This window comes from Gorilla gorilla, chromosome 1 (genome assembly GCF_029281585.2).
Source record: "Gorilla gorilla gorilla isolate KB3781 chromosome 1, NHGRI_mGorGor1-v2.1_pri, whole genome shotgun sequence".
Lineage (NCBI taxonomy): Eukaryota > Metazoa > Chordata > Mammalia > Primates > Hominidae > Gorilla > Gorilla gorilla.
The window spans coordinates 162366343-162391592 of NC_073224.2; the positions used below are offsets into that span (position 1 = coordinate 162366343).

The 25250-nt window shown below is 36.2% G+C and overlaps 1 protein-coding gene across 8 annotated transcripts in view; it reads left to right on the forward strand.

Moving 5' to 3' along the window:
• ZZZ3 (zinc finger ZZ-type containing 3) overlaps positions 1 to 23508 on the forward strand; it is a 121462-nt gene extending 97954 nt beyond the window's left edge. For 5 of the 8 annotated variants that reach the window (XM_063703351.1, XM_055350892.2, XM_055350899.2 and 2 more), the window contains 10 exons: positions 3271 to 3409; positions 5791 to 5938; positions 6026 to 6141; positions 6839 to 6910; positions 8243 to 8344; positions 9001 to 9096; positions 11763 to 11915; positions 19544 to 19678; positions 21826 to 21926; positions 22223 to 23508. In XM_063703351.1, coding sequence (XP_063559421.1) covers positions 3271 to 3409; positions 5791 to 5938; positions 6026 to 6141; positions 6839 to 6910; positions 8243 to 8344; positions 9001 to 9096; positions 11763 to 11915; positions 19544 to 19678; positions 21826 to 21926; positions 22223 to 22367 — 1207 coding nt within the window. In that variant the 3' untranslated portion in view covers positions 22368 to 23508. The remainder of the gene's footprint in view (positions 1 to 3270; positions 3410 to 5790; positions 5939 to 6025; positions 6142 to 6838; positions 6911 to 8242; positions 8345 to 9000; positions 9097 to 11762; positions 11916 to 19543; positions 19679 to 21825; positions 21927 to 22222) is intronic. The other 3 variants (XM_063703352.1, XM_063703374.1, XM_019020070.3) reach the window with 1 other exon arrangement.
• Positions 23509 to 25250: the final 1742 nt, after the last annotated feature.

The window sequence follows — 25250 nt, forward strand, 5'->3', positions numbered from 1 at the left end:
AAAATATATTTACTATTCATTAAGTGAAAGTGGACCAACCTAAAAGTATTCACCCTCATTGTCCTCACATTGAGTATGCTGAGGTAGAGGAGGAAGAGGAGGGGTTGGTATTGCTGTCTCAGGGATGTCAGAGGTAGAAGAAAATTTGTGTATAAGTGGATCCACGCAGTTCAAACTGTGTTGTGTTGTTCAAGGGCCAACTGTATTGCTATTTCATCTTACATTGTTTCTCATCCATCTTGTCTATTTATGAACCTGTTTGTCTTTCTTAAAGCATAGCTGAATGCAGTGGCAGCTGTGATCTGATCAGCCCAGAAGGAGTAGTACAGTTGGCACCTCCCCCATTAATATGGGTCAAAGGGCTGGGCGCGGTGGCTCACGCCTGTAATCCCAGCACTTTGGGAGGCCGAGGCGGGCGGATCACGAGGTCAGGAGATTGAGAACATCCTGGCTAACATGGTGAAACCCCATCTCTACTAAAAATACAAAAAATTAGCCGGGTGTGGTGGCAGGCGCCTGTAGTCCCAGCTACTCAGGAGGCTGAGGCAGGAGAATTGCCTGAACCCGGGAAGCAGAGCTTGCAGGGAGCCGAGATCGCACAACTGCCCACTCCAGTCTGGGCGACAGAGCGAGACTCCGTCTCAAAAAAAAAAAAAAAAAAAAAAAAAAAAATGGGTCAAAGTTGGAGTTGATTTTTAAACATTCATTGTGGAGAATTTAAAACATAAAAAAAACTAGATGGACTAGTATGATGGACCCTCATACACCCATCCTCCATCCCCAGCAACACAACCAATCCAGCCCTATTTGTACTTCATCTAGTTCCTCCGTGGTATAATTGTAGCTCCTCTATTACACTTAGACTCCATGCCTGGTTTATCTTGATAATTACTAATGCTTTTAGGATAATGCTTTGTTTTCTAAGTAGATAATTGTTGAATTAATGAAAAATTGAATCTTGCCTTGGATTTATGCCTGGATCAGCTTCTGTAGTTTGCTTGTGTAGGTGGGTGAGCAGGATTGAAAATAGATTTGTCTATATTTACTGTTTTTTAGATGTCACCTCAGTTTTGTTTAAATAATTTCTTCCATATCTGCTCATGGATATATATGGTAATCTTACTGGTGCAGTGTCTGAGTATGCTGGGAAATAATTCCAATTATCTGGGACAGAAGACTTGAATTTACTATTTTCTTAGAGTCTTCATTATTTTGAGCTTGAAGACTTTACCAATGTTTATCATAGGCCTTCCAATCTGATAATCATTTTGTCTTAACTAAATGGAAGCAGAATTGAAGAACTGTACTTTATTTGCCATCTTTGTTGGAATTATTTTTTAAGTCAGATTTATTGTGGAATAATTTACATACTGTAAAATTGTGGTAATTTGTTGGCTTCAAATTAGAGGCCCTTCTTCCCAGTGTCTGTTGGCTCCAAACCTAACAAAAAGACGGCTGCCAATGTAATTGACTGTAGCACCTTTTTCAAGCTTGTTTTTTTGTAACCCTATTTTTACTTGTGCCTTATTAGTTGTTACTGTGCCTACAGCATTTACTGAAGTTTTAATAGATTCACAGTTGTTTTTAAAGTGATACCGAAGTGTGTAACTCCTGCTTAAAACAGGGATAGAAGCAATATAAGTCTTTGGTTGTATTCAGCTGGTGGGATAGGAATTCTGAAGGTGAAGTATGACAGTTAAGAGCATTGTATAGAGAGGACAGCTTCTAGCATTCAGATCACTACCATCACCCTAAGATTGAGCCTATGTGAGCCTGCTTAGGAGAAACAGCCAGCTGAGACAGTATTTGTACACTGCATACACCTCAAAGCGAAAGAAGGCTTAGTGAAAGTGAATTTAGATTTACCCTCTGTAATTTATCCAGTAGTGACTTAGTATAGCTCTACCTTTCCCACTCATAGTTCTAGTTTTAAATGAAATATCTCTAGCTGGAGAGGAGTCTTGCCCTTCAGTGTTAGCAGTTTTACCTTAATTATTAAAAATTTCATCAAGGATTAGTTAACAAGGACTTGAAAACAAGAATAAGATTTGTTTTAGAGAGGAGGCTGTGAAAAGTATTCTGATAGAGAACATCATGTTGCCATGACGGCCTGTGAACTTCAAAACTGCAGTATTTCACCTTTGATACTTCTGCTGTTTGTTTACTTCTGAACTTAAAAGATTCGCAGAATATCTATTCATTTAGAAAATATTTATTGAACATCTATGTGCTGGGAAGTATGTTGCATACTAGCTAAACAAAACAATGAACAAAACAGATGAACTTGCCATTATGGAGTTTAGTCTAGTAGGAAACAAAATGAAAGTTATCTGAAGCCATATAGAAAAATTGTGCTTTGCTTATACTTTAAGGATTTAACCAGTTATTTTAAAGTGAACTTGGAGTGACTTTTCCTTGAGTTGTTTTGCAAAATGTATTTGAGCATTCGGAGCTTTGGGTTTAATGTATTTCTCTATGTGTATTGACAATGTGAAGTTAAATATTAGAGAGGCAGGACAATTTAAACAGGGAGAATATTAGAATAGATGTAGTGAGATTTCAGGATAATGACATGTAATATATTTGTGTGGGTAAAACTATATGTTTGTTGTGCCAAATGGACCTTTGCAAGCAGGAAAGTATAAATATCTTTATGGCCTTTCTTCTCTTTAAATGATTAATACTTAAGAATTGAACATTTGTCTTTATCTTTCATGCAGAGGAAAAAAACAACAGATTTGTTGATGGAAAAGTAAACCTTTAAAATAGGAGGGAGAGTATAATAGAGCAAATGGAAATCATGAGACTAAAATCATGTTGGAATTATGTGACACTGTCATGTGTCTCTGGGCGAGAAAACATACCTCAGATTTCCCTATTTCAACAGAGTACAACCAAGTGCCTGAATTGAGTGATTCCTCCTAGTATTAAGATTTTATCATTTTAATTATTTTTTTTTATCTAGCAGTTTCTTAACGACTTTGATTGTTGGAAGATCAAAATGCTCTTTTATTTTGGTACTTGTTCAGGTTCAAGAATTAAAAACTTAAGATGGGGGAAGAAGGCTTTGCTTTCTCTAACTCTTATTTTCTGTAGGTACTTCGTAACTCAGGAAGACCTCATTTATTCCCAGTAATATGTTTTACTAAACTCTTTCAGGTAACTCTTAAAAGACTGTGTGACTTAATAGTAGATCATGGCTTGAACTCAGTTTTTATTTATTGTTGTTACTAGAAAATTTTTGTGAAATATTTTTCTTTGTCTCTGTAGTTATCAGAGACTATTACAGACGATTGCTGTACTCGAGGCTCAGCGTTCTCAAGCAGTCCAAGACCTTGAAAGTTTAGGCAGGCACCAGAGAGAAGCACTGAAAAATCCCATTGGATTTGTGGAAAAACTCCAGAAGAAGGTATACATTGAACCGTTTTTAAGATTTACTAAGATCTATTTGGGAATAGCTTAAGAGAATTTGGTTAATTCTTTTTTATGGGTATATACTTTTTAAAATGTTTAATTTTTTTCGTCTATAATCAGCCGTACTACTTAAGGCAAGATACCAACTTCTTCCACCTCCACCAGGCACACAATAAAATATATCCAAATGAAAATAGCTAGAAGCTTTTATTGGATATTTGTATGGGAACTTGTCCTATTCCTTAGCCATTTTTTTTCTAGCGTTTCCTGTTATCTTCCCCTTCTTTGAGTGTTTTTCCTCCTCTGTTTCAGGACTTAGGGATTAATAAAGCTAAAAGAAAAAAGTACTTCAGAATTGATTAACTACTTCTGTTTCTGGGCTGCTTTTGCACACTAGTACCTTTGTGCATATTGAGAGAGAAAACAATGGTGATCAAAACAAAATCTATTTTAAATATCTTTAGAGTTACGATAGCCAAGTCCATGAGGAAGAAGTATAAATTTTACTTAATTTTAAAATGCTTTTTTTAAGTGAGAAAATTCTCCATAATTTTGTTTTTCTGAAAACAGAACTTTCATGTTTAACACTTAACCACTTAAAAGCGATACAGGTTTTTATAATGAGTTTCTTGGTGTGTAAATATGGAGATGATCTTGATGTGCATTTGTGCTGTAATAGGGACCCACTAATTGTTCATTAAATTTGAGAGGTATAATATTAATCAGCATTGTATGAAAAGATTAAAACTGAAAAATGATGAAAAAGCATCCTCCTCTTAAAAAAGAAACGAAACCTTATCTTGTATGACAACTTTAGTATCTTTATGAGTTACCTGTTTTTAGTGAGTTACAAAAGTGGTCTACCAGGTGTTAGGAGAGCAGCCCTGGGGACTTTATTTCACTAGTTGTGTTAATTTATTATTTGAATTTTCCTAGGTATATTATTTAGTTGGCAAACATTTCTTTCTCTTCATGCTTTTAGAAAACATTGAATATCGTAATAGATATAGAGCCTATATGTTGATTTGTTAAAACTTCTAAGGTTTTTAGAATTTTGGTGTACCTTCTGTGTTAAAATGAGGCCCCTTGAAGTGTTTATTGATTCTGCATTGCTGTTATTAAATAATTTACTGGTACAAAAAGATATAAGACTTATAATGGTTATTTACAATGGATTCAACTAAAACAGATGGTGTTAGTAAAGTAAAAATTTGAAACGAAATTTTTACTTTACTAATGAAAAATTTGTTAACCTTAATTTCATTCATTTGCTTTCCCGGGTAGGCAAAAAGATGCAATTAGGCATATTTACTAGATTTGCATGCAGTTGATTATTTCCTGATTCTTCACTTTCAGGTTTAGTTTAGAACGGACTTTCATTTCTTTCTTTTTTCTTTTTTTTTGAGATGGAGTCTCACTAGGTCACCCAGGCTGGAGTCCAGTGGGGCCTGATCTCAGTTCACTGTAACCTCTGCCTCCCAGGTTCAACAGATTCTCCTGCCTCAGCCTCCTGAGTATCTGGGACTGCAAATGCACTGTACCACACCTGGCTAATTTTTTTATTTTTAGTAGAGACTGGGTTTCACCATGTTGGCCAGGTTGGTCTGAACTCCTGACCTGAAGTGATCCACCAGCCTTGGCTTCCCAAAGTGCTGAGATTACAGGCATGAGCCACTGTGCTCAGCCTAGAATGGAATTTCTTTTCACTTTATTTCAGAAATAAAGATGTGATGTTGACCATCTTAATAATTTTTTATAAAAATACACGGAAATATATTAAATTAAGATATTTTAATAACCATGAAATTATCAGCATCTGGGACTTAAAAAAAGAAAAAAATTACCATGAAAGTCCTATGTTCTTTGGAAAAAAATTTTCCTACTAGGTTTAATTTAAAAGATTGATTCTTCTATTTTTCTGGGTTTGCTCATGCCAACTCAATTTGCCTATTTTATTTAGGTTTATCATATTAGTTATGTTGTTGACTGGTAACATGTTTGTTTTAGTGGACATATAAAAAATTCCTCCTAGTTCATATTAATGAAACTGGTGATATATATTGGTATATGGAATGCAGAGAACATTTATGGGTTGTTAGTTTTATTTTATATTATTATCATTATTTTAAAAGACACTGCCCTCCATCTAGAAGTCGTACTTAGGTTTTGCTAAATTCATTTCTTTACTTATCATCTTTAGCATTTAATATTTAGACTATATTAATTAACTTTATTGTCTCTTGGATTTAAACATGAATAGAAATGCCCCGTTGATTATTTGGATTTGGAGTCATCTGAAAATTTGACTGTGGTGGATTATTTCTTTAATTAAATTTAGACTTTTACTTTATTTTGTTTTTTCTCCCCTGCCTCCAGGCTGATATTGGGCTTCCATATCCACAGAGAGTTGTTCAATTGCCTGAGATCGTATGGGACCAATATACCCATAGCCTTGGGAATTTTGAAAGAGAATTTAAAAATCGTAAAAGACATACTAGAAGAGTTAAGCTAGTTTTTGATAAAGGTAAGAAATCATATGATAAGAATTTAAGTAGAAAAATATCTGGCAATGTTTTGCTTTAACAGTTCTGTATGTGGTCTTATTTTTCAGTAGGTTTACCTGCTAGACCAAAAAGTCCTTTAGATCCTAAGAAGGATGGAGAGTCCCTTTCGTATTCTATGTTGCCTTTGAGTGATGGTCCAGAAGGCTCAAGCAGTCGTCCTCAGGTAAGCAGTGTGAAATATTGGAGTAGGAGAATTTGAATTTTAGACAAAACAATTTAACATTTTGCTGGTTTGTGTTCTTAAAATTAAAGCAGTCTTTCACTGGAAGATAAAGGAGATAAGAACTTTGAAATTAAGAGAAACTTAGGCTGGAGTCCTAACTTACTAGCCGTGAACCTTCAGACATCATTTACGTTGAAGTCTCTAAGCTGCAGTTTCCTTTTGTATAAAATGTAGTTGATATTACCTATCTTGTAGGGTTGTTGGTGAGGGTTAAATAGGTAGTATATGCAATGTGCCTAGTACAGTATCCGACACATAGTATTTACTCTAAAAATAGTAGTTCCTTTGTGTGTAGTGAAATGTGACCAGGATTTGAGTCCTGGCCTTAGTTAGATGAACCTCAGTGGACATGTTACTTTTCAATTCTGAGCCCACATTTCCTTTCCCTTTTTTAAAAAATGAAGTTACAGTACTATTATGTGTTTCACAGGATTGCTGAGAGTATAAAACCAAACAAAATAAAATAATGTGAAGGCATTTTGTAAACAGTTAAAAAAAAAGCATATACATTAAAAAATAAATTTACTCAAATATTTTGAAATTAATTTAAAAATTCCACAATTTGCATGTTATTTGGCTATATCAAAGGATAGATGTTGTTATTTTCTCTCTGACAAAAGCCTTGTCTTATGTGCAGATGATAAGAGGACGCTTGTGTGATGATACCAAACCTGAAACATTTAACCAATTGTGGACTGTTGAAGAACAGGTAATAGATATTTCAAAATCGTGTAGGCTTAAAAAAACAAGTAAACAGTTAATATCAGAGTCAGTATTATGAGGCCAGGTCCAGTGGCTCACGCCTGTAATCCCAGCACTTTGGGAGGCTGATATGGGTGGGTCACTTGAAGTCAGGAGTTCAAGACCAACCTGGCCAACATGGTGAAACCCTACTAAAAATACAGAAATTAGCCGGGTGTGATGGCGTGTGCATATATAATCCCAGCTACTCGGGAGGCTGAGGCAGGAGAATTGCTTGAACCCAGGAGGCAGAGGTTGCATTGAGCCAGGATCATGCCGCTGCACTCCAGGCTGGGCAACAGAGTGAGACTCCATCTCAAAAAGAAAAGAGCCTGTATTTTGAGTCAGGTGTATATTGTTGTATGTGATGCCTGTTAGCCATGAGTTTTAAATATTTAGGCTTATTTTTGTATACCTTTTTGCATACGTCAAGAATTTTGGATTTTGAGAATGTGTAAACTTTTGTTTGGGGATAATTTTAAAAGAAGGAACCTGGGTTTTGAGAGGGGAGTAGAAGTGGATAGAATAAAATAGATGTTTTTGTAATGTAGCTTTGGGAGAGAGAAAAACCTGAGGCCAGTAAAGCTGAGCTTCAAAGTGCGTTCTTATTTTTGTTGTCGAAGGGAGGTGAGGAAGTCAAGTCAGTTTTGGCATACAGTTAGAATTGTTTTTTGGCTAATGGCTAGGGTTGTTAGTGGGTGAAGTTTGAGGCACATCTTTGTCTCATATGGCTGTTAACCCCACAGCTATACGTTTAACAGTTTATAAAAAGCTTTGGGAAATCTATTTATTTCAAGCATCCAGATTTTTCTGCATCTTTAGGACTATGAGAAGATATAGGCGACAAGAAGGAATATTAAAATCAAATATTTGAATAAACGACCATACAAAAGAAGGAAAAACCTCTTTTAATAGTCGAAATTTAAGTGAATTTACACGTTTTTGTCAAAACTGTAGGGGAAAGAAAAGTAAGAAAAGATGGTCAGTGGAAATCACTAAAATGTGTAATCTACCAATTTGTTTACTTATTTTCTGTTTTCTTATGAGATATTTTTACTTACGTGAATAGAAAACTTTTCTAAGCTCTTTCATAACTTTATTCTTTAATTTCATTGTTCCCTGTGAAGTCTTAAGTTTCTAACTAGAAATTTTTCCTACCGTGAGGATTTCTAATTATGTAACCACCAAAGGTGGGAGAGAGTATTACACTTTGAAATGAAATGTGAATGTATTTATTTAGAAATTCAATATTTAAAATTAAATACATATTTTCTTAAATTTGGTCTTGGGTATGGCTTAGAAAAAGCTGGAACAGCTACTCATCAAATACCCTCCTGAAGAAGTAGAATCTCGACGCTGGCAGAAGATAGCAGATGAACTGGGCAACAGGACAGCAAAACAGGTAATTGAGGAGATGACTGCAGATTGCTGGTATGCTTTTGGTAGTTTTTTAATAAAGGAGAATAATGCAGCTGACATTGGGCGATCTGCCATAACACTTTCAGCTACAGAGTGCTGTAGTATGTGGTGTTTTTTTTAAAAATTGTATATATTTTCTTTGATTTCAGAAACAACTTGAGATACTTCTGCTTTGGATCATTACGAAATATTAAAAAATGAACATATAATGGACTTAGTTTCTCTTGAATGCTTACTAAATATACTAATTGCATACTTTTTGGTTATACTGAGCAAACAGATTTGTTTCATTGCCTTAGTATTTCCTGGTTGTCTTTCTAAAAATGTATCTTGCAGTTTACTCCTTCATATTCCCATCTATATTAATAGATGTGTTTTTATACTACAAATGTAAGTGTTCACAAGTTGAAATATGTGTTTAGCTTTAGAATTAAATTTAAATTTACTTGAATAATTTTTGTTTGGCCTAGATTTTAAAATATATGTGTATTTGGTGGCAGTTTATTGTTATTTCTAGATTCATGATGAGTATTGAATTCTTAGCATTCATTAGATATTCATGTACGTTTTAATTTTTAAAAACGACTCAGGTATTGTATGTCATCTCATTGTGTTAAGAGACTTGTCATGTTTCCTTAGGTTGCCAGCCGAGTACAGAAGTATTTCATAAAGCTAACTAAAGCTGGCATTCCAGTACCAGGCAGAACACCAAACTTATATATATACTCCAAAAAGGTAAAAGAAAATACATGAAAGTAAACTGTGGATTAAATTTATTAAAGTAAGAATTGCTATGTAAAAATCTACACATTTGACAGAATAGTGTTGTATTTTAAAACTTCTGTTCATTCTAAGCATTTCCTTATATTGTGCAAAAGTGGAGGGTAGGGACTCCATTATTGCTGCTCAGTGAAATTCATGATTCTTCATTATTTTCTTTGGAGTAATGTGAATGAGTGCTACTTGAAAGATTTTAGATTCAAAATATGTTAGAAAGGCCTTTGTGAGGGTAAAGTTTTTAGGATATTTGATTATTTAATAAATCAATCATTTAATAAATTTAATCAATTTCTGTTTTGTAGATAATGCTACATAAATCCAAGAATAGAAAGGTTTATTATGATATTCTAAAGCCAGGCACAGTGGTGTGCACTTGTTATCCCAGCTACTTGGGAGGCTGAGGCACGAGGAACACTTGAGGCCAGGAGTTTGAGTCCAACTTAGGCAACATAGTGAGGTCCCATATCTTTAAAAAAAAAAAATACTGTATTTAATCCTTTCTACAATTCTTGAAATATAAATAGTCTTATCATCTTCACTTTACTGACATAATATTAATAGCTAGCTGTTATATTGAGGGCTCTGAGCCAGACTCTACTGTTCTATAACCTTTTATTTGATAAGGAAACTGGGCCCTCAGGTATGTTGAGTGAATTATCTAGTTGCTTAGCTGTTAAGTCCGGGAACCACTGATTCTCTCTCATTCTGATGCCACGCTTTTTCCACTTTTCTCTGTTGCTTTCTACAGTGGAGAAGCTACTGTTTTCTTTCCCAAACAGGACACTACATTAAAATGTAGCCAGTTTCGGCCGGGCACGGTGGCTCACGCCTGTAATCCCAGCACTTTGGGAGGCCGAGGCGGGTGGATCACGAGGTCAGGAGTTCAAGACCAGCCTGGCCAATATGGTGAAACCCCGTCTCTACTAAGAATACAAAAATTAGCTGGGTGTGGTGGCACGCACCTGCAGTCCCAGCTGTTTGGGAGGCTGAGGCAGAAGAATCGCTTGAACCTGGGAGGCGGAGGTTGCAGTGAGCCGAGATTACATCACTGCACTCCAGCCTGGGCGACAGAGGCAGATTCCGTCTCAAAAAAAAAAAAAAAAAAAAAGTAGCCAATTTCTTGTAATCGCAAAAAATAAAGGCACCTAATTGGCTGTTTTAAGTTTCCTTAATAAGTTATCCTGGTACTTTTCCCTCCCTACCACTGACATCTTTCTCATAAAGAGAAGCTATGAGTATATCTAGTGCTGTTACCCTTCCATACTGAAGCTATTTCATGTAATTTTACATTAAGAATATTGTCTATACAGTTTCATGTTTTACACATTAAAAAAAAAATTTTTTAAACCAAGCTTTGGAAGCTTGTTTTAATTTGCCAATTGTTTTAAATATTTTGGGTTTCCCGCCAAATATAGCATAACCTGTGTAGATTTGTAGAGTTCATCCTATAACTGTGGAATATTGTAACCTTACATTAACCTGTGTTTAATGTAAGAGCTCTTATTTTCATGGTTAATTTCTAAGCTAATTTTATAGATGTAACCATATGTTTTCATCATTAACACTGGATAATGATAACAAAAGGAATACTGGAGAACCTACATGTGTTTTTTCCCCTTAGGTGTACTGTATCTTGGCTGTGAAGATCTAGTACAGCAATATTTACAATGATTGCTTGCCATTGTTAGAGTTTAAATTTGGAAACAGGTGAAATGATGGTTCTCCATGTAGCTGAGGGTGTTCTTTGTGACTGTGCTATTGATCAAGACAGGCAGGCTGCATAGTGGTGGAAAGTGAGAATTTGGGCACCACATAGGCCTAGTTTATAATCCTGGTTCTACCACTATCTAGCTGCAACACACTGAACAAGAAACTTAACCTCCCTGTCCTCAGTTTTATCATTTTTAAATTAGAGGTGATGATAACTACGTTATAGGAATGTTGTAAGGATTAAATGACATTGGCATAGAGCAAGCTTGTCCAACCCATGACCCATGTACCACATGTGGTCCAGGACAGCTTTGAATGTGGCCCAACACAAATTGGTAAACTTTCTTAAAACATTACAAGAATTTTTTTTTTTTTTTAGTGTTAGTGTGTTTTATGTGTGGCCCAAGACAATTCTTCTTCAAATGTAGCCCAGGGAAGCCAAAGATTGGACACCCCTGGCATAGAATAAGCTGTCAATCAATGTTAGATAAGTATTTTCAGATATTCATAATGTTATAGAAATTTTCCTTTTACTGGATAGTTTTATGTCTGGCATAGGCCACTTCATCCTGTCTGATCTTCTATAAGATGATCATAAGAATTCAGTGCAGCCAGCATTTGACTGCCAAGAGTATGATAAATGCTGGGGATACAAATATAAGCTAGATATTAAGCATGTGGTCCATTTTACTGTTGTTGGGGTATTTCCCCTACATTTAAAAAAAAATTTTTAAAGGCTAGTTATGCTTTAAAAACACAGAAAACAGAAAAAGCAACAACATAAGAGTATGCTAAAGGATAGAGTGAAATTCTTCTGATAGACTTGTTGGAAGTAACATTTGTATTTTTATATTTTTGATTCTTGTAATGATTTTTCACTGTCCCAATTAAAAATTTGTTTTCTTACTTAGTCTTCAACAAGCAGACGGCAGCACCCTCTGAATAAGCATCTCTTTAAGCCTTCCACTTTCATGACTTCACATGAACCGCCGGTGTATATGGATGAAGATGATGACCGATCTTGTTTTCATAGCCACATGAACACTGCTGTTGAAGATGCATCAGTAAGTTATACACATCAAGTTGTTATACACATCAAGGTATAGAAGAGAGTAGGATTTTCTAATTATTTCCACTCTTCAGAGGATGTTGGTTTCTTTTAATGAACAAGTCAAATGTATAGTTTTTAAGTAATGTACTTTTGTGAGGAAAATTTCAAACATATACAAAAATAGAGAAAATAGTATAATGAACCTTAACAATTATCAACATGAAGCTACCTTATTTTAATCTCTACTCCCTCCCTACCCACCTCAACTCTGCTCTGGATTATTTTGGAGCAAGTCCCAGATATTACACAATATAATTATCATGTTTATAAAAGGTAATTTGTTATACAGTGAAATATATAGTCACTGTTCATGATTTTTTTTCTAATTTCTTCATTTGGGTTTGGATCCAAATAAAGCCCATAAATCACAATAGGTTCATTCTCCCTCTTTCACTTTCCTTTTTTCCCTCTCCCATTGTTTTTGTTGAAGAACTGGTTCATTTGTCTTATAGAATTTTGTAGTATGGATTTTATTGATTGCATCTTCTTGTTGTCATTTAATCTGTTCCTCTGTTTTCTGAACTTCCTGTAAATTCATAGTAGGTCAAGAGCATTGATGAGATTCAGAAGTATTTGTTTGTTAGGGTGGGCAGGACTACTTCACGTTTACTTTCATCAGCCTGGTTGTCTCTTTTTTTGGAATAACAGCCACTGATCATTGCCTAAATTGATTAATTCATTAGATGTTACAGAATAGTGATTATGCTATCATTTCTTCATTTACTTGATGGACTATTCTAAAAGTAATCCCCCTGCCCCCTAGTCAACTATTTGGTTACTCTGAGGTACATATAGAAAAGGTGGGATAATTGCTCAATTCTCCCTTTTTTTTTTCTTTTTCTTTCTTTTTTAGGCAGAGTGTCGCTCTGTCACCCAGGCAGGAGTGCAGTGGTGCAATCTTGGCTCACTGCAGCCTCCACCTCCCAGGTTCAAGTGATTCTCCTGCCTCAGGTACCTGAGTAGCTGAGACTACAGGCGTGTGCCACCATGCCCGGCTAGTTTTTGTATTTTCAGTAGAGGCGGGGGTTCACCATGTTGGCCAGGATATTCTCGATGTCCTGACCTCGTGATCTGCCTGCCTTGGCCTCCTAAAGTGCTGAGATTATAGGCGTGAGCCACCATGCCTGGCCTGTTTTCTGGTTTTTAAAATAATGAGTTCATTTTCTCATATCCTTCAAAGATGACCAATGAGGTTTAAAAATTTTTTGTATTCTTATGAACTGTTGGCCCCTAAATGTATTTAATGTATTTCAATTCATTGATGTTACTGCCTTTGTTAGTGTTCAAACTGGCCCATCTTTGGCTAGTTGTAGCCTATTTAAGTTGGCTTATAAGTTCTTTTGATAAGACTCTAATAGTGTTTAATAGCTTAATACCCATTTTTAACAAGGAAAATCCAGGCTCATCTTGTATATTTCCTGCCTCGGACCCAGAGTCAGTCCTTCTTTTTACTGGGAAATGGTATTTAGAGACTATATCCTGACTGTAGGAATGTTACTTGCTGCTGGGTTCATCATTGTTTGTAGGCCTGTTAATGGACAGAGCTGGGAAATATGATACATTTTTATTTTATTTAAGGATGAAAGACATCATTAAGTTCATATTTTAATTGCAAATTCAACTTAAGAACTCTAGGACTTTTATCTACCCTAATCGATCTTAAATATGTATCTCCTTTCTGCGGGTTAAAAATCATAGTTCTCAGTGACATCAATGTAATACTTACTTCCTTTGTCTCACACTGCCCAGAACAATCTCAGAATATATTAATAACCAACACTACTATTAATATGGTTCCTGAAAACAGTTTTTCATTTCTTTATTTTGCCATATATATAGATATATCTATATAAATCTATATATATCTATATCTAAATCTATATCTATCTATATATAAATCTATATCTATCTATATCTATATATATCTATATCTATAGATATATATATATATATCCCACTACAGAAGTAAAGTCAAATTGGTTTTTAAATTATCTTGGAATAAATAATCCCTCTCACTGTTGCCATGGTTGGATATTAATTTAGGTTAATTCACTTTATTTTACTTTACATATATAGGGATTTCTTTTTGTTGCTGTTAATATTTTTTATTATTTACTATTCCTGAAATTATTTTCTCAATACTTAACCTGATTCTGATTCCTTGCTTAAAAGGACATAAAGATTACCCTATATCTTCCTTAATACTCTGATTATATAGAATTGGAAAAGGATATTTTAATGAAAAGTTATCAAATAAAAGTAAGCTCCTTTGTTCTATAGCTAGATTAATCAAATACTGATTGTATACTTTGGCATCAAACTACCTTAATAACTGTATTCATAAAAATTTTAAAATTTCCTTTTAAACTTGTCTTTTGAAAAATGACTACTATCATTGCTGTGTCTTAAACAGCATTTGTGTATAATTTCATACTTTGTGATTATTAGAATTGTACATCTGAGAAATATTTATTTAAACTTACTATTTATCAGGCTTTGCTAGGGATTAGATACATAGTTATGAACAAAATATGTTTGATCTTTGTGCTCATAAATTTTAGTCTATGGGAGGAGATAAATGTGTAATCACATCAGTAAATGACACATTTAAAAAAGTACTTCAGACCGGGCACTGTCGCTCACGCCTGTAAGCCCAGCACTTTGGGAGGCTGAGGTGGGCAGATCACCTGAGGTCAGGAGTTCAAGACCAGCCTGGCCAACATGGTAAAACCTCGTCTCTACTTAAAAAAAAAAAAAAAATTATCTGGGCATGGTGGTGCATGCCTGTAATCTCAGCTACTCAGGAGTCTGAGGCAGGATAATTGCCTGAACCCGGGAGGCGGAGGTTGCCAGGAGCTGGGATTGCGCCACTGCACTCCAGCCTGGGCAACAAGGGCAAAAACTCCATCTCCAAAAAAATAAATTAAAAAATGCTTCAAAGGAAAAAGAGATGCTAACATAATTATTTAAGAGGTACTTAATTTAGATTGAGAGTTTCAGGGGAAGACCTGAGAGGGTGACAGTGAAGATGGTACTTGAAGTATGGATAAAAATTGGCCAGATGAAGAGTGGTGGTGGAGTACTTAAAAAAAGTACAATTTGGCTAGGCGTGGTGGCTCACAACTGTAATCCTAGTACCGTTGGAAGCTGAGGCAGGAGGATCGCTTGAGCCTGGGAGTTCAAGACCAGCCTGGGCAACATAGTGAGACCCCATCTCTACAAAAAAGAAAAAAGAAAAAATTATCAGCCTGGCATGGTGGTGCATTCCTGAAGTCCCATCTACTCAAGAGGCTGAGATGGGAGGATCACTTGAGCCTGGGAAATTGGGCCTGCAGTGAACCTGGATGACGCCACTGCATTCTAGCCTGGGCGACAGAGGGAGACTCTGTCTTAAAAAAACAAACAAAAAGGCTGGGCACAGTGTCTGACACCTGTAATCCCAGCATTTTGGGAGGCCGAGGCGGATGAATCATGAGGTCAGGTGTTGGAGACCAGCCTGGCCAATATGGTGAAACCCCGTCTCTACTAAAAATACAAAAATTAGCCAGGTATGGTGGTGCATGCTTGTAGTCCCAGCTACTCGGGAGGCTGAGGCAGGAGGATCACTTGAACCTAGGAGGCAGAGGTTTGCAGTGAGCCGAGATCGTGCCACTGCACTCCAGCCTGGAAGACAGAGTGAGACTCCGTCTCAAAAAACAAAACAAAACCAAAAAACCCAAAACCCTCAGAAAAACCCACAAAAAAACAAAACCCAAAGGTACAGTTTGACAAATTGGCAAAATATAATAGAGTGGATTAGATTTGATGTAATTTTTGTTGTTGTTGAGTTTATTTATTTAAAAATGAGTGCCAGTTCAAATTATTCTGATCACTTTAAAATAGCTACTCAAGATGTATATTTATGAAGCATCTGGTGGAAAAGTTTATAGATTTTAGTTTCTCTTTTCAAAAAGCAGTAGATAGAACACTTACTTACATGTTATTTACCTGTGGCTTCGAAATCTGTATACAGTTTTAGCTCCATTTGATATTAGTCCCCTTTAAGTAAGTTTAAAGTGATTATGATTAGGAAATCTATGAGGCTTTAAAAAATTTTTCTTTTAATTTTGGTGAAATACACATAACATGAAATTTACCATCCTCACCATTTTTATAGTATACAGTTCAGCAATGCTATGTACAGTCACATTATTATGCAACCGGTTTCCAGAGCTCTCAGCTTACATGACTGAAACTCTGTACCTATTAAACATCTCCCCAGCACCCCTTTTTCTAGCCTCTGGCAGTCATTATTCTGCTTTCCGTATCTATAAATTTGACTACTCTGCATACCTCAAATAAGTGGAAGCATACAGTATTTGTCCTTTTGTGACTGGCTTGTTTCACCCAGCGTATGGTCTTCAAGGTTCATCCATTTTGTAGCATGTATCACAATTTCTTTCCTTTTTAAGGCTGCATTATATTCCCAGTATTGTATGCCACATTTTGTTTATCCATTCATTTGTTGATGGATACTTGGGTTGCTTCCACCTTTTGGCTATTGTGAATAATGCTACTGTGAACATGGGTATACAAATATCCTGCTTTCAGTTCTTTTGGGAAGTAGAATTGCTAGATTGTGTGGTAATTTTATGTTAAATTTTTTGAGGAACCACCACACTGTTTTCCATAGGAGCTGTACCATTTACATTCTTACCAACAGTGCATAAGGATTCCAATTTATTTACATCCTTACCAACACTGGTTATTTATTTATTTATTTTTTTCAGTAGTAGCCACCTACTGGGTGTGAGGTGATTTAACTTTTCTTAATCTTAGCCTTGCTGATCACATTTAATAATATCATTAGCATTTAAATGCAAATCTAAAAATTTTAAAGTGTTTACACTCTTTGCATTTGCAAAATACCTGAATTAAGTAAATTTCATTAAGACGTTTCTTACTATATTATCTAATTATTCGGGTCACTTATTTATTAGTGTATAGCATTACTTAATGTTGTCTTTCTCAGTGGTGACATAGTATGGTAATAACAATCATCAAACATCTTTAGTTGACAAGAATTTGAAATGGATAGTGGGGCCAGGCGCAGTGGCTCATGCTGTAATCCCAGCAATAAGTGAGGCCTAGGTGAGCAAATCACTCGAGCCCAGAAGTTCGAGACCAGCCTGAGCAACATGACGAAACCCCGTCACTACAAAAAAAAAAAAAAAAAAAAAAAAAAAATTAGCCAGGCTTGGTGGAGTGCGCCTGTCATCTCAGCTACTGAGGAGGCTGAGGTAGGAGAATCACTTGAGCTTGGGAGGTCAAGGCTGCAGAGAGCCCCACCATTGCACTCCAGCCTGGGTGACAGAGCGAAACCCTCTCTCAAAATAAAATAAAATAAAATAAAAATAAAAAAACAGGAAAAAGTGGGAGATAAGATAGATGAAGTGTGAAATTGTAAAGAATCTTTTATTCAGCCAAAGACTTTGGACTTGATGCTGTAGATAGTCAGGAAACCATTGGGAACTTTTAAGTAATGGTAGGGGCAAAGGAGGGGGTGGATACTAGAGGACCAATTTGAGAGCGATTGTAGAAAGTATTAAGAAATGACAGGATTTGTTACATTCGATATAAGACAGAGTGAAAAACTGAGGATAGGCCAGGTGTGGTGTGCCTGTAATCCCAGCACTTTGGGAGGCTGAGGCGGGCAGACAGATCACGAGGTCAGGAGATCGAGACCATCCTGGCTAACACGGTGAAACCCCGTCTCTACTAAAAATACAAAAAAATTAGCTGGATGTGGTGACGGGCACCTGTAGTCCCAGCTACTTGGGAGGCTGGGGCAGAAGAATGGTGTGAACCCAGAAGGCGGAGTTTGCAGTGAGCCGAGATCACGCCACTGCACTCCAGCCTGGGTGACAGAGTGAAACTCTGTCGCAAAAAAAGAAAAAAAAGAAAAACTGAGGATAACACTTAGATTTCTGACTTAGGCTGCTTTGTTTACTTAGGCTGCTTTTGTTTACTTGATATAAAATAAACATAGCACTTAATACCTAATGTAGCAGGAGAAATGGGTGGGGTAGGGCTTGTCTAGTCCGGGATTGGGAATTTACAGAACATGGATCAGAGAATTGGGGATGCTTTTAGGAAATAAGTGAGCATGGGATCAGTCATGAGGTAGCAAAGAAAAGAAATGGAACCTGGGTGGCAGAGCACAAATGAATTGGGAGAATAGGAAGCAGAATAGTGATTAGAAGTTTCAATGAGGTTAAAAAAATAAGCTGATTATTTGGGGTGAGAATATGAGAGAAGTAGGAATAACAGTGGAGGTAGGAAATCTAAGCTTAATATTTGGGATGTAAAACACTTATAGTTGAAGGCAAGGTCCAAGGTATGGCTGCTGGAGTGGGAGACTCTGAGAAGGAATGAAGATGAAGATCATTTCAGTAGAATCAGTGTAAGATTAGAGGCCAGAAATAGCGAGTTGGGCATCTGTGATAATCTTGAAGTTGTCTAGGATGATGAACCACAGTGTTGTCAGCAATTTTAAATAGACAAATTTTGCATGTTAATACTTTGAGTAGAAAACTACTTGTCAATTTGGGAGGTGGGGGATGGTCCCGAACATATGTATCTAAAAGTTTGGAATCATAAATAGACTTTATACCTTGAAGGCCAGTTTATTAAGGGATACTTCAACTTAATACATTTATTTTATTTTTTAATTTTGAGACGGAGTCTCACTCTGTCTCCCAGGCTGGAGTGCAGTGGCACAGTCTTGGCTCACTGCAACCTCCGCCTCCCAGGTGCAAGCAATTCTCCTGCCTCAGCTTCCTGAGTAGCTGGGATTACAGGTGCGTGCCACCATGCCCAACTAATTTTTGTATTTTTAGTAGAGACAGGCTTTTGCCATGTTGGCTAGGCTGGTCTTGAACTCCTGACCTAAAGTGATCCATCCACCTCGGCCTCCCAAAGTGCTGGGATTACAGGTATAAGCCACTGCACCTAGCCTACTTAATACATTTATATAGTTTTTACTGTTTATATCTCTTACAGTCCATTCTAAATAGTCATCTTTGTAACTCAGTTCATCTTGTTGAGTAGGAGAGAAATGTTCTACTTTGATCATTGGGAGTACAGAGCAAAAAACAAGAGCAGAGGTTGGTTTGCTTGTTATTAAGAAAGTGTCATGTTTACAGGAGCAAATGTAAAAATCTGTTAGATTGGAGAAGAGGAACTTCCTTAAATGAGGGAGAAGTAGATTACAAGTCACTCAAGTAACCGTGAAAATATAAAGATGGGATTGGGTTTGCAATAGTGTGTGACAGAGGTGGTAATCATGGCCGTGCTTCCCTTTTACCTGCATTGAAGTAGTCTGCTACAATTCAGAATTACTGTTGTGTTAAAAAAAAAAAAAAAAAAGCCATCCAAAAGCATTAATGGAAAACACTGCTAATAACAGCACTAATTTTCTATGAGTACTAAGAGATATTTTAAAAATGAAAAATATCAGTAGAAAAATATTCTGTATCAGTATTACACTTAATTCATCTTAATTACCAAACCAACATTTTTGTTTTTTTTTTTTTTTGATAGGATGACGAAAGTATTCCTATCATGTATAGGAATTTACCTGAATATAAAGAACTATTACAGTTTAAAAAGTTAAAGAAGCAGAAACTTCAGCAAATGCAAGCTGAAAGTGGATTTGTGCAACATGTGGGCTTTAAGGTAAGTTCTATTTAATTTTAGGATTCATTTCATCTTATTTATTTATTTATTTAGAGACAGAGTCTCACTCTGTTGCCCAGGCTGGAGTGCAGTGGCGTGATCTCAGCTTACTGCAACCTCTGCCTCCCAGGTTCAAGCGATTCTCGTGTCTCAGCCACCCAAGTAGCTGGGATTACAGGTGTGTGCCACTATGCCCAGCTAATTTTTGTATTTTTAGTAGAGATGGGGGTTTCACCATGTTGGCCAGGCTGCAGTATTCATTTAATTTTAAAAGGGTGGTAAGAGATACTTTAAAGTGGTTTCTGTAGTGTTAAACTCCAGAATTGCTAAGCATGTAGGAAAAAGTTATCTTTTATCCCATTCATTTATGCAAAGCAGTGGTGCCATCGTTCCTGATGTGAAGAGTTTATTATTTAGTAGAGTGAAGACAGACATACAGGTAGCTATCAATTGAGGTAAAATGTGAGGGGCTTTTGTTTAGCTGTTTCTGTTTTTGTTGCTGTTGTTCATGGGTCAGAAATGGGTTTTTTTCCCTTTCTGACTGAGAGGCTAATAGAAATGCATATACTCATTCTGCAGAATTTTGTAATACACATTATGTTCCAGTCACTTTGCTAAGTGCTAGAGATTCAGCAGTAAACAAGACAGACTCAGTTCTTGCCCTTACTCTGTTTTCATTCTCATAAGGAATTTAGAGAAGTTAAACAAAATAGTTGAGCGTGGCTAGAGTACATATTAGAGAGTAGTTAGAGGCTGCTTGCACCGCCTTATAAATTTTGCCAAGGAGCTCACACTATCCTGAGAGGTTGGTGGGGGGAACCATTGAATGATTTTAAGCAGAAAGTAACATGACATTTACGTTTTGGAAATAATCATTCTGGTTACTTAAACTATTGGGGGTGATGATCTTTAGGAAGGCAGTGGGTTTGGAACTGACCAGCTTTTCCCCTCATCATTTTGGCCATAGTATGGAAACTTAATTAGAGGAAGGCAAGACTAGAGTCAAGGAAACTGGTTAGAGATTCTTTTGATAATTTAGACAAAAGAGGAGGGTGTCCTGAACTTGACTGGTGGCCATGGAAATAAAGATTGGCAAGTTTGAGAAGCCTTTAGGCATTAGAATTGACTTGGTTGGACTGGAGGAAGTAATAATGAGACCATAAACTTGGTGGTGTTGGTGGGTGCACATGAAAGTATTGATGTGTGCTGTGACTGGTAAACCAAATTAAAAACAAAGTTATACCTTTGATCCTCTAGAGTAGCCAGTAACCATACTATATTAAATGATTTTCCCTCTTGATCTTTCAGTGACCCTGCTTCTCCAATAGAGATTTTCCTAACTGGCAGCTCTGGCCTTTCAGAAAAACTTGCTTCACTTCTCCTAATTTTGCTGCAAAACCCAGCCATGGCTGGTTTGCCAGTCTGTCAGCCACTATAGTTGACCAGATGATCAAAGAAACTAGAAATGATAGATCCTTTGATTTCCAAAAGTGCACAGAACACACTGAGGACTGTCACAATGCCACCACGCTGAGAAAGAGCTAGATCTGCATTTTGACATGATGGGCATTGGTTATTAGGAGTCTTTAGGCTTTGGGAGAGCGATTCAATAAGATAAAAGTTTAGACAGAATTTCATTGTTGCCTGGGTTTATGTTAGCCAAGAGAACCTGCTAAAACAATTCTGTATCAATTACCAACAGTGAAGCACTACAGGAGGCAACTGTGGCATTGCTTCCTTAACCAGTATTTGGATAGTTTTAACTATGGTATTAACTCTCTGTTTGTCAACCATAGTCATCATACAGTGGTCTGAGGTACCTGTCAAGTAGATGATTACAAATAACAAAACACCCAAGTTGGAGATGATTTACTTTTAAAAATTGTTAAATAAATTTAAGCTGATTGAAGATTATCCCTTCTAATGTTCCTCTCACTCACCCATATCTTGATATTGAGTGGATGGAATTTTACCTAGTTTGCTAGAAATTGTCTTTAACAGATAACCATTTGTGTGTTATATTACTGTCCTGTGCATGGAGAGAGAAGAGAAAATGTCTGTGTGCACATCATGTGTTTCCTTGTGGAAAATAAAAAAGATCGTGGAACAGTATAACTTAATACATTTTCTCTCTGAATCTGTCATAGTGTGATAACTGTGGCATAGAACCCATCCAGGGTGTTCGGTGGCATTGCCAGGATTGTCCTCCAGAAATGTCTTTGGATTTCTGTGATTCTTGTTCAGACTGGTAAGTGTTTTCTTCATTGTCAGTCTTCAACTTAGACAAGAAAAGAGCTTCTCAGCCATTAGTGAATTTGAGTTCCAAACATAGAAAATATTAATACCCACACTTAGTGAATTAAATTTTGTTGTTCTAGGCAATTAATTTTTTTCTGTAATCATACCACATGTCAAGTAACTTTCCGTTAGAGATTTTGATAGATTAATGGATTTAAAGAGAGAGAGCTGTGAGGAAGCTTTGTAATACACAGACTAAAATGCATCCACTACCATGTAATGATGTGTGTCTTTTTTTCTTTACAGTCTACATGAAACAGATATTCACAAGGAAGATCACCAATTAGAACCTATTTATAGGTCAGAGACATTCTTAGACAGAGACTACTGTGTGTCTCAGGGCACCAGTTACAATTACCTTGACCCAAACTACTTTCCAGCAAACAGATGACATGGAAGAGAACATCATTTACTAGTCCTCTTCAACACATAGCAATGGTATCATTGTTAATTATGTGCACAGTTTGGAAAGATTCTCTGCTTTCCCAGAAATGACACTCACAGCATGAGAGCTTCCTGAGTGTTCTCGTCAAGTACAGCTCTGCACCGTTGTGGCTCTAGATCACTGTTCAGCAGCTGAACATTCCTGGTGAGCAAAGGGTTTCCCTGGTGAATTTTTCACCACTGCGTTTTAGGTGGTGATCTTAAATGGGTGAGATGGAACGAGAGCACACATTAAAGAGAGAGTAAATTCCAAAGGTTTCAAAGAACTTGGTCATAAATATGATAATGAGAAGACAAAGTATTTATATTAAAACAGTTTAGTAGCCTTCAGTTTTGTGAAAATAGTTTTCAGCACAGAAACTGACTTCTTTAGACAAAGTTTTAACCAATGATGGTGTTTGCTTCTAGGATATACACTTTAAAAGAACTCACTGTCCCAGTGGTGGTCATTGATGGCCTTTAGTAAATTGGAGCTGCTTAATCATATTGATATCTAATTTCTTTTAACCACAATGAATTGTCCTTAATTACCAACAGTGAAGCACTACAGGAGGCAACTGTGGCATTGCTTCCTTAACCAGCTCATGGTGTGTGAATGTTATAAAATTGTCACTCAGATATATTTTTTAAATGTAATGTTATATAAGATGATCATGTGATGTGTACAAACTATGGTGAAAAGTGCCAGTGGTAGTAACTGTGTAAAGTTTCTAATTCACAACATTAATTCCTTTAAAATACACAGCCTTCTGCCTCTGTATTTGGAGTTGTCAGTCCAACTCATCAAAGAAAACTGCCTAATATAAAAATCATATATATGGTAATAATTTCCCTCTTTTGTAGTCTGCACAAAATCCATAAAAGATTGTATTTTTATTACTATTTAAGCAAGTGATTAAATTTAGTCTGCACAGTGAGCAAGGGTTCACATGCATTCTTTTATACTGCTGGATTTTGTTGTGCATCATTTAAAACATTTTGTATGTTTCTTCTTATCTGTGTATACAGTATGTTCTTGAATGATGTTCATTTGTCAGGAGAACTGTGAGAAATAAACTATGTGGATACTGTCTGTTTATATTATAGAATGCTTGTTGTGACTTCCTTTTGGTTAGATTTTGGATTTTTTTTTACCAGTGTTAAAACCAGAAATTGGTATTTTTTAAAATGGTTTGCTTCACATATTTAAGAGTTTTCTTTCTGTCGTTTATGAAGAATAAGGAATACATTATGGAATAGAGGGTGATCTTAAGCAACCCTGTAAAAAATGGTAAAGTTTTTTACTCAGTGTGTGCTGAAACACTAAATTAAACTAGCTTACAAAAAGGAAACACGGACCATGGTTAAAGAAAAAGGCAATTATTAATGCTCAGGTGTGAAAACTAAAGTTGAAAATTTTTTTTCTAGTTGTGTCTCATGAAGATAAGCCCCCATGTATTTAAACAGATGGCTTTTGAAAAATCACCTTGTTTCCTGGAAATTACTATTAACTATAGGAAAAGATAGTATAAATATTCTAAGATTGATTGTTATATTTGACCCAATTTTTAGAATCACCTGTTTTTTCCTATTTTAAATCAAGGGAACATTATTTACTAGTTCTCTGCAGTACATAGCAGGGTACTAAAATCATACCCTGAATTTTTTTTAATTGAGAAAAGTAATAGAATTTTAAATATAGAAATATGAGAATTTTAAAGTAATATATTGATTAAAGATCACTGATGATATAGATATAATATATCATAACGGAAGGAAAAGAAAATGGACTTGAGCTTAACTTCTCACCCTGGAATTATTAGTGGGTGAAGAGGGGAATCATTAGCATTCTGGGCATTTTTATATTAAATGTTTTGTGAATATGCCAGAAGATCTGCCTTCAACTTGTAATTAGGCAAGGTAGTAACGCTTGATGGTAACTTCTATGTTTGTGTAGAAATAATACCAGTGAGTTTTGGAAAGCCATTCAGATCCATTCAAAAATTCCATAAAGTATGATGTATGCTTTGGAAGAGGGATATGAGTGATACAATTGTTATATAAATGGAATAGACAAACCATTTGAATGCATTTTTCAAGGGCAAACATTTTTTGAGATTTTTGAGTTAAGAAGATTTTTCGGCTTGAGCAGAAGATGTGTTTGTTTTGCATTTTTCAGCTCCAAGCAAATAGCCCCCATGGCTTTAAAAGGCCCTGAAGTTCAGATAGTAGTAGGTAGTGTTTTGTTATTGTTTTAATTTGAGAGTTGCAGGAATAATGGGCAGAGCTGTCATTTGCCAGTAGGCTACCATCTGCCTACATAGAATTATTGGACTGTAAGCTAAAACAGACTGTAAAAGACCTACTTGCTAAAGCATTGCTTATTCAGTGGTATTCAGTAGATAAGATCCGTTTCCTGATATATTGTGCTCAAGTTATTTGCACATCTTAAGAAACTTTTAATATCTAAAACCATTGCTGTAAGATTTAGGTAGAGGAGGTTTCCTTTTGTGTGATGCATAATAATAGAAAACACTGATACAGTGTTTGCTATGTGCCAAGCAAGCTATGATAACTAATTCTTAACAACTCGATGAGGCAGGGTCATTTATTACCCTGTTGTCATATGAGGAAATCTCACCGGAGAGAAGTTAATTAACCTGCCCAAGGTCGTATAGTTAGTAAAGCGGTGATGCTTGGATTTTAACCTAGGCAGATTACTTCAGAGTCAGCGTCTGCCTTACTATCCTGTTTCCTGAGCAGGAATTTCCCCTTGTGTCAGGCAACACTAGGTGTTATTAGGAGTGGAGGTGTGCAGGTGTTGCCTTACATTCTGTTTTCCTGACGTGGT